Source organism: Parasteatoda tepidariorum, chromosome 12 (genome assembly GCF_982258835.1).
Source record: "Parasteatoda tepidariorum strain Cologne lab strain chromosome 12, Ptep-v5.0, whole genome shotgun sequence".
In the NCBI taxonomy this organism is placed as follows: Eukaryota; Metazoa; Arthropoda; class Arachnida; order Araneae; family Theridiidae; genus Parasteatoda; species Parasteatoda tepidariorum.
This window is the reverse complement of record NC_141766.1, coordinates 36,142,498-36,158,749: the sequence shown is the minus strand read 5'-3', so window position 1 is coordinate 36,158,749 and position 16,252 is coordinate 36,142,498. Positions and strand designations below refer to the sequence as shown.

Genomic DNA, 16,252 nt, shown 5'->3' with positions numbered 1-16,252 from the left:
TTAATTTCCTTACACTATTAAAATTCAGTGCTATCAATAAGATCAAAAGATATCTTTCAGACCTTTTTACTACTATTTCAACATTCAAAACTACAAATTTATGCTTAAAATAACAAGTTCATTACAACAACAATTCTATCTGCTAATGAGAATCGTCATTACAACAGATTTTAACTGTATTTACATTTTCAAAATATTAAGCAGGTTTATACAGGTTAATACACTGTACATTGAAAGAGCAATGCTGTAAAAAAGAGCAAATTAATTTAATGGCAGTAAAAATTTAATGCATGAATAGATTGGGTTGCGTATTTTATAAAAACATTTTAAAGAAACATTTAATCCTAATGATCAAAATGAACACCAGCACAGTAGTCTATTTCTTGTTTTTCCTTTTCTATAAAGTCTTATCTACACTTTTATATGATTTTAAAGAATGGAGGAGCAGCTTTTATATAAAAGCTTTAACTAAAATATCTCTTTTGCAAAACGTTTCGGGTGACGAAAAAATTTTAAAAAAGCACGAATTGTAGAAAAGATGGGAACATAAAGAGGCTCTTCATTTTATTATTTTTTAGTATTAGCTCATTCTCTTAAAAAAGTGTACTTCAATAATAAATAAAAGAAAAAAAGATGCATGAAGATAAGAACATGTAATAAATACAAACATAACAAAAAATAAAATTGAAATGCTAGCTAATTTGGCAGACTTACTTTGCAAAAATATCTTTTTCAATTCAGAGTATGGACCCTTGTATAATTTCGAATGCTCTACCACACTTCGGCTAGCTCCTTGAACTTTGACCTCATACATCAAATTTGAGGTTAAATTGGATATTATCATCTAGAGATTTGAAACAATTAAACAATCACAAAAAATTATGATAGGTTTATAAAGAATTAGTTGGTATTAGAATATCCAATATTTTTATTTATATCTTAGCAATAAAGCTCCTGAATTAAATAATAGAAACAATTTTGTGTATAGGCAGAAAACTTACCGAATGGCTAGGTCTTTCCTGTGAGGAAGATAAAGATATTTCTTCAAAATCCCAAGTATTTTCTGACCGGTATGAGATGAAATAGTAATCAATTCTATGGTATACAACTTTAGGACGATTCCATTCTATGTATATACTATCTAAAGACTGGCATGTTAAATTTGTTATAATTGGTTCACTGGGACCTGAAAAATGATGTTAAAATTTAGTTGTAATCATTGTATATCTAAGGAGGGTTAGACTCATGTATGTACTACCATAGAGTTTTGAAAGATGTTTTACAAATAAATAAGAGATAAAATCAAATTAAAATGAAGAAGATTGGTTTTGGTTTTAAAAATTCAGAATTATTATTTATATTAACTTACTTTGTACATCTGTGATAATTTCTAAGCTGTTACTAGCAAATCCTTCATTTTTTCCAGTGTATGCTTTTACCCATACTTTGTACTGAGTGTAAGCTTCTACAAAGAAAAAGAAAAGAAAAACTCAGTGTTACAGTTAATTTTGAAAAGAAAATTGAAAATCAGCTCTATTTAAATAATGAAAAGGTTAACTTTGAACTAGATAGATGGTTTAAGTTATCCGTATTGTTATTAAGTTAAATTTACTTAACCCGGAGCGGAATCTATAAGAGTTCCAGCGTATCCTTCCGTTATGTTAATTTTTCAAGAATATCTAAGAACAGGCTTGATATTCTAGGAAGTTTTATTATTGAAATTGTTTTTAAACTAACACATAATTTTTCTGTACATGAGATTTTTCTGCATTTTATAAATTATAAAAGGTCAAGAACCATGAATCCATTAGGGAAATATATTTCACAACATAAATAAAGTGTAAAGATTGCCATTGTCATCTTCAGGCTCTTGTGCTTTCAGTTAAAGTTACACGAATTCGTAAATTGAATGGTAATAGCACAAATCATATTGTAAACAGTACAAGTATAATAGAAATATAGGATGGCGAGTTTTTTAAGCTTAGTCGTACAAATAAATCTGAAGTAGTAGCCTGAAAGTCTTATTACAAGTTATAACTACCAGCACTGCCTGTGCTTAGCTTCATGCAGTCTACCATCTATATAAATAAATCTGAAACAAAATTAAAGAAGCACAAATACTGTTGCACAAACAGAAATAATCCTTTCAGTACTGTAATGAAACACCTCTTCAGAACTAAAACACAGAACGGAAGAAGGAAATATGCAGAAAAAATTACAAACAATTGACAGCAAAAAAAGAGATCAATTAATAGGGTAGGTGTGCAAGATTCGATAAGACACGAGAAGAAAGAAATTTGAGAAGCAAAAAGAAAGGGTGTGATGGTGGATTGGGTAAGTTGAAAACAACATCTAAGGTTTTTTTCTGGTAAGAACAATCGGTGAAAATTCAAATGATGCAAAGACTGAAAGCTGTTTTTTAGAAAAAACATGGAAAATGTGACAGCTATTTTAAAAAGCTCATTAACAAGGATTTTTTTAAACAACTGAAATATTAAGAATGAAAATCCTAACAAGAGTATGTTCACATGCTGAGAAAAAATACATGATTGGATGTATATATTTTATTTATACCCTTAATCTAAAAGGTCAGCAAACACAGGTTTCAAATTTCTCTTATATAACAACTATTTAAGCAATGTAATAATTAATCCAATTTTATCACAAATTAAATATTATCTAAACAATTTCAGTTTTATAAAATTTTGATCTGTTTATTTATTTTTGTAAAAGTTCAAGCTTTCTTTGTCATGGTTGAAATGAAAAATTTTCTACTTACTCAGTGATCCTAGGACATATTCCATGACTTGCTGAGGATTAAGTACTTTCTTTCTCTCTGTATGATTAGGACCAACATCTAAGTGGTATATGTTATATCCCTGAATTATACCATTAGCATGTTCAGGTTCAAGCCATTTTAATTTAACAGAATTATTGGTAATGCGAGTAGCAGTCAAGTTTCTGGGACGACTTGGTGCTAAAAAGTAAAACATACACAATAATAAGTTATATTGCATTATTTGAAAAAGTTAAGTTCCTGAAGTTTATACTTCATTTGGTACATAAAATTGCATCATCTCATTACTACATCTCATTTGTAAAATTCTACTCATTTAAAACTCAATTATATTATTACTTAAAACAAATCTATATAATTATTCTTTATAACTGAAATACCAATTAATGAAATTAATGTTTTAATAATTTTTATACGATATTAATGTGAATTATAAAATATATTAAGAAGGCATACACATTATAAAACATTATTCTAGGAATTTTGCAGTTAATTATTGCATTTTAAGCAAGAAGGGAAGTTTTCAAGAAGGAATACAAAACTGTATCGCTTACAACATTTCAACGAAATCTAAGTAAATTTATAAACTAAATTAGATTAGTAAAAAGTTTGTTTCTTTGAAATAATTTTTTTAATAAATACAAACGTTAAAAAATTTTACAAAGCATTTTTTCTTTTTAAAAAAAGAAGTTATGTTTAAGACATTCTTATATGAGTTACTATGAAAGTATATGATTTCTAATTTTTACCTCAATATTTGACTTCATATGGCATAAGCTTCTTTATGTTTTATAAAAGTAGAAACTGCTTTGAGTCTTTTAAATGATTTGATTAAATAAAGGGTATAAAATATAGTTTTATTGTTATTAAAAAAGTAAACAAGGTTTAATTATAGTGTCAAAAAAAATTTTAAAAAAGAAGAAAAAAAAAAGAGAGAAATTTTTCAAATCTTTGTAAACTAGTAGGCATCACCCCTAGCTCACTATTGTTCCCCAATCCCTCAAAACTGCTGGCATAGATCCTTTTAGATATAACTTGTATTAAAAGCTATGCTCTCTGCTCGTTATTACTCGCCATTTCTCAGAACTGCTTTTCACATTTGTTATCACATGGTTTTGTTCACTCTTTTTACCTATCCAGCCTACTATGGCATTATTTACCAATAAAACGGCAAATAAATCAAGATATTGGATTGATATTTGTTTTATAGAAAACACAACTTTACAATTCAATCAGTCCAAAATAAATGTGAAATTGCTCATCATCAGACGTTATAGTAGGTAACAGCAATTAAACCGCGGTTGCAAAAAATATAATTAACAACTTATAGTTTTTGCTGAACAGACTGCACAAAAAGAAAAAAACTTTCACAAAATAAGTCAGTATCTAATGTTCTCCTAATTATTTTAAAGGCAATCTATATTGATTAGCAATCTAATAAAATAAAATTAGTTAATGTGATAATTAGATTTTTTATCAGTTTTTAGAAAACAGTTTCTCTCAACAGAATGAATAAAAATAGCATAGAAGTTATTATACTTAATTTTAAATAATTTTAGATACATTATGATAAGAAAATTTAGAATAAAAAGTTCATTGGAAAACAACTATTGACACATTAAAAAATAACATAGATAAAATAACACAATAAAAATAACAATCATTAATCATATTTCATTATTTTCAAATATTATAAAAATTAAGGATTTAAAAAAAATATTTTTTCATTAAATAAACAAAAACAATAATTGTTTACCTCCTTCATCAGTCATTACAGCTACTGTGGTAGCAGGTCCCCGTCCAGCAGGGTTAAATACTTGTAAAGACACCAAATATTGTGAAAAGGCATTCAATCCACGAATCACGTAATCCTAATAACGATGTTATAAAGCTATTAGTATTCATTTTTGAAAAATGTAAGGATGTAAGAGTATAACTATTCTATTATTCTATACAAATATGCAAAAAGAAGATGTAGTTTAGATTTTCAGTTATCATAGATAAGTTTCATTACGTGTATTAATGTCAATATATGTGGCAAAGACTATACAAGGCGAAGCTTACAAATGTAGTTTAGAGACACTGAATATACAGAAACATTTTTAGAGACTAAAATAGAAAAGATGTTCCATAAAAACCGAGAGCAATTTTTTGCGTTGCGGCAACCCCACAAAACTAAAAGATAAAAAGTCAAAAGATTTTTCAAAATGTTAACTGAACATTTATTAAGAAGACGACTTGACTTTTTTTTGTTTTGTGCGGAGTTACAGAGTTAAAAAATAAAATGCGTTGTGCCATAAAATTCAGCTATCATTGAGGCAAAACAGTTCCAGAAACAGTTGAGTTAATGAAAGAAACTTATAAAGAAATATTGCGGTGAGTGTACGATTTTTAGAAGGTATACTGATTTCAAAAAAAGACGTTTGTCTGAACGATTATTGCAATCTTTGAGAATGATCGAAATGTTAACACCGCCAGGGCAATCTTGCAAGAAAATTGGCAAATGTCATGTGAAGAGATAGCGGCATCAACTAATATTTCCAAACCGTTGATATTTCGTATTCTTCATAATTTACAGCTTTGCCATGTTTGTTCCAGGTGGGACTCTCATCACTTCAACTTGAAGAAACAAAAAATCCACCACAAATGCATGCAAATGCACTGATTCTCTATTTCAAAAAAACATCCAATAAGCCAAATCTGTTAGAAAGGTCTTGATTATTTTCGTTCATCATAAAGATCTAACTCATCATTATGTTGAGCTTCCAAAAACTACTGTAAATGATGAATATTATGATTTAATTTTGAAAATTTTGCAACTACGCATATTGAAAAAGCGTCATAAACTGATAGGAAATCGGACATTATATCGCGATAATGCTCGCCAGCATTTTGGTACTTTTTATACGACAATATCTTAGTAAATGCAATTTTAAAACGATGCTACATTCTCCTTGCAGTCCAGATCTCGTGTCATGCAATTTTCTGGCAGACCATAGAGTTGAGACCATAGAGTTCCGACTACTATTTCAACTCTAAGTTTCCGACGTTGAAGAAAAAGCTCCGGGACAGAAAATTTAATACAGAATCAGACGTTATATCAGTAGCGTAGGGTTCTTCAAAAAAAGGCTTCTTTACTTGGTTTAAAAATTGAATTGTACGATGAGACCGTTGCATATCATCGGAGAGAACGTATACAGAAAAAATAATGCTTTTTTTTCTGCTGTCAGTATATTTTTTAATTTTTTTATGATTTCACTCTCAGTTTTTATGGAACGCTCTTTCTATATAACACTTTTCTGTATAAAAATCAATCCCGACACCATTACAGTAGATTCTTTCTTAAAATGATCTCCTAAATCAAAATATGACCTCCGTTTTCCCCATCACCCAGTGTTATTCAGGGACTGCCCTCCCCTTAAGTTTATTACTATCGATAACTTTATGACCAGGAATTTGATGTGGGAGGGAGAAAAGGATTATTTTAACTGCTAAATATCTTTTGAAGAGCTTCTTGTAACAAGGTTCTAAAACATGAACATTTGTAGCAAGGAGGGAGATTCGTCCTCCTAAATTATATATGTAAAAAAAATCGTTAAAAATGATAATTTTTCCCTTTTTTTCTCGTGTAATTTTATTCTCATTTCCTATAAATTTTATCTTTGAACAACCATTTTCCTCCCCTAAGAATCTTTAAATGATAAAAATTTATAGCCCGAATTTCAAACAGACTAAAATCATTGCTCTCTTTTTTTTTTTGCAGTTTAGTGTAATAACAAACAATTTGCTTCAAGGACCGACTTATATTTTCGATGCAATACGTATGCTGCTTAAGCTACATTTGCATTTGAAAGTAATTTTCATACTTCTTATAAGAAAACTTACATTTCTATATACTTTTTATGCAAAAATTTAAAAAAGTGGCTAGTACAATTAGGAAAAAAAATTATCAGTTTGAACGGAATTAAGTTAATTACATAAAGCAGCTTTTCCAAATTTTTTGCGACTATGGAACCCTACATGATCAAGCATCTTTTGGCGGAACTCTAAACATATAAACAAAATTAATATCAGCCATGAACATATTGACCGACGAAAGAAGAATTGTATTGATAATATTTAATGCAAAAAATTGCATATTTTTTTCAATAATCGTTCTATGTCAAACTCGCTGGTTTGAAGTGGTATCTAGTCTTGTTCTGAATTGGTTTTTGGTGCATACATTAGTAGAAAATGAATGAAATAAGTTGAATAGTTTAGGAAAAAGAATAGTTATAAACGTTAAGAATAGTTAGCCCATGGGCTTCAATAGCGGCACAACTCAAAAAATCATGTTTTGATATAAATGGGTTTAAAGTTTTCATTGCTAAGGAAAATGCATAAGAAATGCTTTAGTTTGCTTAAAAGAAGATTACCTTTAAGTTGAATTATAAGTGTGCTAGTAATGCTGCTGAAAAGACAGCGTATTTTCCTATTTACACCTGTTCTTAGTCCAAAACGCGAGTTTTTTGAGCTGTGCCATTATTGCAGCGCATGAGCGAGTTATCAGCGAAACATAATTCGTCATTCTCTAATTTCGTCATTTTATTTTGAATTGAAAAGTTCCATGAGAAATACTGATCGATTTTTTACAAATTTTGTCGTTTCTCTTTTTACAGTCATTTTACTTAAATAAATTCATAAAAATAACCAAATGGTTTATTGTTTTGACATAAATGTAACTAGAAGTTTCAAAAATTATTATTGATTTAAAAAATTTAAACTTTTGGAACCTCTTTGACCCGTGGAACACCATTTGGGAACCATTGATATAAAGGATAAATTAAGACAATAATATAACCAGAAACTAATTTTGTTTCTTACCCTAGCCAATGGATCACGTAATATAATTTCTCTCTCTCCACGAGCTCTTTCCCGTAATCTGTAAGTAATGCGATATCCAAGAAATTCTCCATGGAGTGAATGTTTCGGAGGAGGTGCCCATTGTATAATAATTGAACTACTACTTGTGTTATGGGCATAAGTAATGTTTGGCTTACCATCAGGCACTGAAACAAACATGCAAAAAATGATAATTACTGTTAAAATATAATTGTTTATGCTTAAAGTGTTACAAATCAAGCAGTTTCGTATACATGTTAAAAATACTGAAATTTTCTACTAAAATTTTTTTTTTTTTAAAAAAAATTTCACACATTTTTTTTTCTTTATATGATTTAAAAGTGTGTATCGACATGCATAATAAAGACCTTAAATGAATTTTTTTTTTTCAAGACAGATTTAGTCTCGCAATTTCGACATTATTATTTCATCTATACACTGTTACAATTTTCATTCTAAAATTATGGAAAAATGACCGGTAGCAGTGTCCGTCCAATTAACCGTAAAATTTTCGATAAGGAACATTTTTTACCTTTAAGGTTTTGAAACCGTTTACAACTAGTATAGACAAAAAAAAAAAAAACATGAATACAAAACTATACGGTTTTTTAACCATTTACAACTAGAATAGTTTCAAAACCGTAACAAAGAAATTTAAAGGGAGATTGGAGTTAAGCTTTTCGTTAGGTAATGGTATTGGAGTTAAGATGCGGTTGAGTTGTGTTTTATGAAATGAACAATAGAATGTGGTTTAATTGATTTATCAGATTGTTTCACCTATCTTAACAAATTGAAAATGATAGACATTCTTGTTTTAAGCAGCTTCATGGCGATGCCATCTACGCGCGAATGTGAGTATCATATTCTAATAGTCCAGGGTCACAAATTTGAGAATGCAGAACCCCGGAAACTCTTCATGCGTTGAAGGGAAAGGAGAAAATATTGTTGTGTCAAAGCTGGAACTCGAATCCCCGTTCGGCAGGTCATGAAATTGACTGGTTAGCCCTCTCGTCTATAATATGTACTCAGCTGCAAGAACTGAGTGACTTCATTAAGTGAACTAGTTGGTGGGATAAAATTCTGGTTGTGTAACCGCATTAAGTGAAAGCAGTTAATAAACGGTTTCTCTTACAGTTTACAGTCTGAGTAACATCTTATTAATGGTAATTTGACTGTTTTGTTTGAATATGGTAAAATAACATTTAAATAAATTATTATTTCACCATTTTTCTGAGAAATTTCTAACAGTGTAGTTATTATATTAGATGCAATAACACGAATAATCACGGAGGTTTGAACTACAGTTGCTACTGATCATCATGCGAATTCCAAGGTATTTGTAGTTTGCTTCTCAGTTTTCGTTCAAAAGACTCTCACTAAAGTAGAATTCGATTTTAATGCAAAACTTTAGAATAAACTCTTAAAATGGATTATATTAATGCATATTCTGAAATAACTGTCTAAAAATAAGAAAGTAGCGAGTTAAACGTAGAACTATTTGTCTTTTCCTTGTATGACTCAAATTTTATACAGTTAAGAAGATTTTATTTTCATAAAATATATTTCAGTATATAAAACATATTACTACATAAAACATATTACTATATCACATAGATAACGCCATTCCAGGTTGAAACTAACAGACAAAGGCAAAAAAGTTCAAATAGCAATTTAAAATTATCAGACTTTCTAACCAATTGGTAAGCTAACTCATTTCAAAAGTTGATTCAGAGGTTTTACCTCGAAATCGAAATCTACAAAAATAAAAATATTTTGGTTTAAACCAAAGGCAGAAATTCAAGTTAACTACAAATAGCTCTAGAAATTACAACCTATTAAAAGCAATTCTGTTCCGTTTATGACTTGTTTTTCGATTTTCCTCTAAAAGTAACAATGAAGGGAAAAAAAGCGATTAAAAAAATAATATATTATTCATAGTCATTTCCATTATAATCAGTTTCATTTATAATATATAATAAAAAAAAAATTTGTACTAAATAAAGGTAATATTACATTCGAATGAAAAATGATAAAAATTATATAGTTCAAAATATATTTTTCAAAATGTTTTTTAAACGAGGAATTCTCGTTAAAATGTACTTCAAAAATAAATTAACGAAATACTAAAGTTAAACCTAGATGCTTTAAAAATATTCTAAATCACTCAATTTAAAACTATATACACCGAAGAGCCATTACATTATGACCACTCTCCGTCTATAACAATGGGCTCGCCCAGGTTTTCATGGTTTCTCGCCCAGGAACAATGTTTTCATGGGGCACATTAGGACCCATAATCCTCGAATAACAATCCCTGACGTCTGTAAGCTACTTGAACATAGTTGCAGACCAGGTTCACCCATTCATGGCAACAGTTTTTCCTGCGGGGGATGGTGCTTACCAACAGGATAATGTGCACCATGTCATGAGGGTCGAATCGTCATGGATTGGTTCGAGGTGCATTCTAGTGACTTTCAAGTCATGTCTTGGCCCCCAAATTCACCTGACCTTAATCCAATACAGCATTTGTGGTCCTACTTGGAAAACCAAATTCGTGCTGCCACGCTACCCCCTCGCAATGTGAGGGAATTGCAGGACCAGTTGGCGAGCTCTTGGTACCAGATACCTCAGGCTACCTATCAACACATTGTGGAATCAATGCCACTGCGGGTGCTAGTAGTTTTGAGGGCTAAAGGTGGTCCTACATGTTATTAGCAGGGTGGTCATAATGTAATGGCTCTTTGGTGTATTTATATTGAGTGTAAACATATCGAATTTGAAATGGAACGACGACTTAAACTAATATTTTTTTTTTTTTTGCTTCCAGATTGTGTTAAGGTAAAGCACTTTTCGACTTACATCAAAACTTTCAATATGAATAATAAATAAAATTACCTTCTCGAAGAGTCACCATGTAATAGGACTCTTTACTAGGTTTCGAAGATCCAATGGTATTAACAGCAACGACTCGAAAGGAATACACAGTGTAGGGCTGTAGTCCTATAACTTGCCAACTAGTTCTATTGTCTGAAGTAAGAATACCATTAGATTCTTCCCATTCCCCTGATTCACCAACCCTAGAAGATAATGCAAGAAAAATAATATAAAAATTCGAAATCGGATCAAGTTAAACATCAATTAATAACGTATAAGAAATACACTATCTACCAATGAGTATTTGGACACGTGTGACTGAAGAAAAAAACTTTATTCATAATCAATAGTTGGTAGATCCTCCACGAGAAGTAATTACAGCGTGAACCCTCAGGGGTATACTTTCCACAAGTCCTTGTGTGACGGCTAGTGGTATGTTCCTCCACTCGGCTTGGAGAAGACATGTAAGTTCCTCCACCGATTTTGGGCGGGTAGTGCACCCCTTAATTCGGCGATCCAAATCGTCCCAGAGGTTCTCGATAGGGTTCAGGTTTGGGCAGGACAGTCCATTCGATTAACCTCATTGGCACCATACCAAGCCTTGGTGACCCTCGCAACATGACAGCTGGCATTGTCGTCCTGGAAGTAACAGGGGTCCACCCCGTAAAACTGCCACAACGTAGGAAGCACATTGTCATCCAAAATAGTGCAGTAGGCATCTTGCATGGGACTAAGGCCGATGTTGTTCCCTACACGATATATATCGGTGGAGGTCGTGACGTATCTCAGGACCGCAGATATATTTATTTGCCTAGGTGTTCAAATACTTATTGGTAGATAGTGTAGAATATCTACGTTTCAGGAAAAAAGCATAACAAAGAAATAAACTATCAAACAACGGAAATGCATAATAAATTTCTCTGAAATTTTTCTTTTTTTCTTCTGTTTACGATATTTTTTAATGGATCTTGGATATTTTCACATTGCTGAATTAAAATCTGTAATCGGTTTCTTTCTCCAAGTTACAATTTTTTTTTTTTAAATGACATTTTTAGCCTATTTTTTGTCGAAATGTTGAAGTTTAAAAACGTTATATACAAACAGGGAGTCGCATAAACGTTGCTACAAAATTCTAGGTGAGATAGGGCAGCGGTCCCCAATCCCCGGGAGAGCGGGTCAGTACCGGTTCGTGGGTCAAATTTCACCAGGCAGCTCAAGGAACATTAAATTAATTATATTTTATTTACTGTGGTGTTTTTTCCCCGGGTATGTGCCACTTTTTATGAACAAGGGGTTAATTAGGAGCCGAGTTAAAACTTAATCTGAGATAAACTTAAAAACTAAGCTCCATCACCTAAAGCAGCACCCATACCACGCATGTAACTGCATTTTGTTTTAAAGGCATTTTTAAATAGAATTAAGTTAAAATTATCAAATCAAACCATTTAAAATACAAACAATCAACGTTCTACCATCTCCTACACACAGCCTTCAGCTGGCAGACTCGTCAAACGTTAACTAGTCAGCGGCGATAAAATGATTTAGGAGCACTGAGTTAGGGCACATCATCAGGATTAAAGTTGCAAAGGAGTCCATGTCTGGAAATGCCATCATATGCCACTAGGGGCGCTTTCCTTATTATGAATTGTTTTTCGTGTGCTTCAGAACAGCTCATAATAGAAGTGCTTCAAGTCGCGTACGATGACATTTCCGGGCATGGGTTCCTATGGAATTTTATTCCTCGTGATGTGCCCTAACTCTTTTTGAAGTTTGTCGCTACATTTACGCGACTCCCTGTTATATGACATATTTGGACGAAAAATATACTAAAAATGTCATTTAAAAAAAAAGAAAAATCTGTAGCTTTTGGAGCAAAAGAAATTTTAGTTTTAAAATCACTATACCCGAATGAGGCAAAACCATGTATTCGTAAAAATGTAGCAAAAAATTTATTCCTCAGTGCTATTTTAAATGCATAGTAAAACACTAAACAAAACTACGACTGATAAGAAATATAATTCATTCTTACTGATTGTAATTAAGTAACACTGTCAGCAAAAGTTGGTCTACTCGCCTTTAAAAAAAACTTTCTAAACTTACACAAAACTTCTGAACTATATTTTAAACACCAAACATTAGTTCCACGTTTTAGCACCTAAAGCACGTACTAGGTGTTACAAATGCACATGTAATAAAATAGTTATAGATTAATATTCATTCAATAACAAATTCGAGGAAGTTATATAGATATGTTTTTCATTTTAAAAGGCATTTTCACAAGAGCGAGTTACTTTTCTCATGAAATGTACTTTTAACATTTAACATGCTTATGGCCGAAAGATTTTCTTTTTTTTTTTCAAAGTTACTGTGAAAGAAATCTTTAAACGTATTTTCATGTTTTATTTCAAAAAGAAATATGATATGGGCTATCAAATTTAAAGGGAATATTTACATAAATAGCGGAGACCATCTTTGGGAATCAGCCAAAGATTATTTTATTCACTTTCCACTCACAGAAGCAACAAATAAAGCAAAAAGTTAATGTTATGAGGTTATCATTTTGAAAAGTGCACTTTATTCTCGAAAGTCAGTTCAGAAAATAATTAATTTAGTTCTTCATAATAAGATATTTAAATTAAATAATCTTTTAGTGCATACATTTAAATTCCCCCCTTTTTTAAACAATGTTTTTTCATGCTATGTTCAAAGCATGGCAAAATCTAATGTCAACTAGCTTTTTTATTATGATAATAGACTATAAATTTTAAACTTTCACTACCTGATATTTTAATTTATAATTTTATAACCGTTGTTGAACAGTCAACCAAATTTTGAGTTTATGACTACCACTGTTCAACTCCGTAGCCTTGTAATTTTGAACGCAAACACAGAAGACAAGGGAACTCCTGGACCGAGCATTGGGAGAAATTTCTTTTCATGGAGGACTCTTTGATGAACTGACCCGCGTTTGCGTTATATGGAGGGAAAACCACAAAAACCTCCCATGGTTAGCCTTACGGCAAGGCGAATTTAACCCATGATACGTTTACCACGGAGGAGCCAGAAGCGGAATTCGTATCGACCAGCCATCGCTGGGATTCGAACCCGTATCACCTGATGTGAAGGCGAGCGCTCTATCCCCTGAGCCGCTACGGCTCTCACTAACCGATAATTCACTTTTAGTACGTAATGTATATATCGGAGTCAATAAATCACGGGCGCCTGATCTCAACGACAACAAAGACCGGGAGCCCAATTTTTAGTAAAATTTAAACTGTTTTTTTCTTTCCAAGTAGGATACAAAGAGTGTAATTTCAAAAAAATATATATATATTTAAAGTTATCAGCTTTGAAATTAGAAAACCAATCAAAATTAAAGAAATGCATTTTAGTTGGATATTGTTAGTTGGATATATACATTGCAATTAATAATGTACAATCCCAAAATATCTCGCTTAAAAAAAATACGACCCTATTCATTGCCATATTTCCCATCTTCTTTTTATTTATTTATTCATTCTAATCGATCTTTTACTTTTCTAGGAAACTTCCAACAATGCCACGTTTCTGCTTCAAAATATAGTCGTCTTTAGCCGCCAATAACTAACAAAACACTATCAATTAAAAAAGCACAATAGTAATTCTTAAAAATTAAGATCATTAAAAAAATTTCATCTATTACAAATTAATTGATATATTAATCTTAAAAATATATCATAATTGATTGATAATATATCATTGATTGATAATATATCATAATTGACTGATAATACATCATTGATTGATAATATATAATATATCATAATTGATTGTTAATATATAATATATCATAATTGATTGATAATATATATGAATTGATATATCTATTTTAAAAATTTCGAGTGTATTTTCAACTGTGATAAGCTTTTTAAAAATTTTTAATCATTAAATTATTCCATTTATTGTGTGTTTTTATTTGCAAGCAACCGCTTGTGCTAAGCGTTTTCATAGCTATTATTTTCTTTCGATGCTATTCGAAAGCATCATTTAAAGATAGTATATTTCGAGAGTGATTATGGTAAACTAAAAATAAAAAAATAAAAAGATTCTTTTACTAGACAGTAACTGTTGTTCTCAGAAAACAATGAGTTTTTGATGCAAAAAGAGTTTCAGATGGAAATCCTGCTCATTAGGAAAGAAAATATTTGCATATTTATCTCATTATGGTTATATTTTTCTTTTGATGAATTTTTTCTTTCATTAGCATTATTTATAAAGGACGAAAATGGAAAACTTTCAATCATTGTTTCATCGCAGGCTCAAGTTTCAAATTAATTAAAGATTTATATTGAAAAGAAAATACCGGTAATTAAGCAAGTTTTCCCCGGGTAGAATGATGCTGTTATGCATTTGACAAACACATTAAAACTTCCCATCTTAAACGAAAAAAATATTACGTTAAAAAAGAAATTGGAATTTTTAAGCGTTATCAAAATTTGTAATTAGTGCCGATAATAGTATGAGATAAGGTCTGCAGTTGTTCTTGCTTTTTGTGTACGGAAAAAAATGGGGATATTGGAGAAAACGCGAAGTTGTGAGTAGATTTTTGAATTGGAGAAGGTTAATTTAAAACTTATATTTTAGCCTTTTAAAACGATTGTGACAAAATTAACCGTACCTAAAAAAATATTATTAAATCTTGGGGTAAAATTTTACACTCACGCATTACGAAATCTTTTTCAATAAACGACTGTCTATTTTTTTTTCGTTGGCATTAGCTACATAAATATTTTCTTAGCTTTTTTTCATAGAATGAGCAAAAGATTTTAAGTCGTCATATTTTAGCAAATGGAAGCATTTTTGCATAATTTGCCATATCTGTGAACTATCTTATTTTATTATTGAGCCCTATGGTAATATTTTGGGATCTAACGCATATTTTGAATCTTTTTTTCAACAAAATGATGTAATTATTTTTCGGTAACAATAATTCTATTCGTATTATCTTAAACAATTTCTTTTTTCATAAATTGGGTGCAAGATATAGTCGATAGTTCCAATTTAGGCAAGTAAAAAATCCTCTTAATATGATTTACTAGGCATATAAACGGCTTACTTTTACAAATTATGCTTTTGTAACTATTATAAGAATAGCTTTTGCAAAATCTTTATAAGAAATGGTTTGAAATAAAAGCGATTATCCTAGACCAGACTTATCAATATTCGTTTCGACCTTTCACAGTTATAATAGCATTAATATTTTCGTATTAATAGATAACATAGGTAATTAATTTCATTTGGAGAGAAAATTAGGAAAAAGGATTAGGATTCCAATTAAAATCCTAATGAAAACTGCATATCGAACTTTCTGTATTACACATTTTTTATGCAACAAGGTTTTTTGATTGCTAACTCTTAATATAATTAGTAGAAAACTTAACTATTAGACTAATAACAATTGATTTGGTAGTTTAATTAAAATTTGTACTAATGCTTAGACTTAGCGAAGGAAAAAAAAATTTTTTTAACCTTTTCTATCTCTTGAAGCAATAAAAGGCCATTAAAATAAAATGATCATGAGGAAGAGAATATTTATCTAATATATATATATATATATATATATATATATACATATATATATATATATATAATATATATATATATATATATATATATATATATATATATATATATATATATATATATATATATATATATATA

General features: G+C 30.3%; 1 protein-coding gene across 4 annotated transcripts in view; it reads right to left on the bottom strand.

Moving 5' to 3' along the window:
• Nucleotides 1-16,252, bottom strand: part of LOC107455121 (putative receptor-type tyrosine-protein phosphatase mosPTP-1) — a 135,026-nt gene that overhangs the window by 21,096 nt on the left and 97,678 nt on the right. For all 4 annotated transcript variants that reach the window (XM_016072582.4, XM_016072580.4, XM_016072579.4 and 1 more), the window contains exons 4-10: nucleotides 10,574-10,755; nucleotides 7,661-7,845; nucleotides 4,554-4,668; nucleotides 2,780-2,977; nucleotides 1,370-1,465; nucleotides 1,002-1,186; nucleotides 715-844 (exon numbers count right to left, since the gene is read on the bottom strand). In XM_016072582.4, the coding sequence (XP_015928068.2) occupies nucleotides 715-844; nucleotides 1,002-1,186; nucleotides 1,370-1,465; nucleotides 2,780-2,977; nucleotides 4,554-4,668; nucleotides 7,661-7,845; nucleotides 10,574-10,755 (1,091 nt within the window). The remainder of the gene's footprint in view (nucleotides 1-714; nucleotides 845-1,001; nucleotides 1,187-1,369; nucleotides 1,466-2,779; nucleotides 2,978-4,553; nucleotides 4,669-7,660; nucleotides 7,846-10,573; nucleotides 10,756-16,252) is intronic.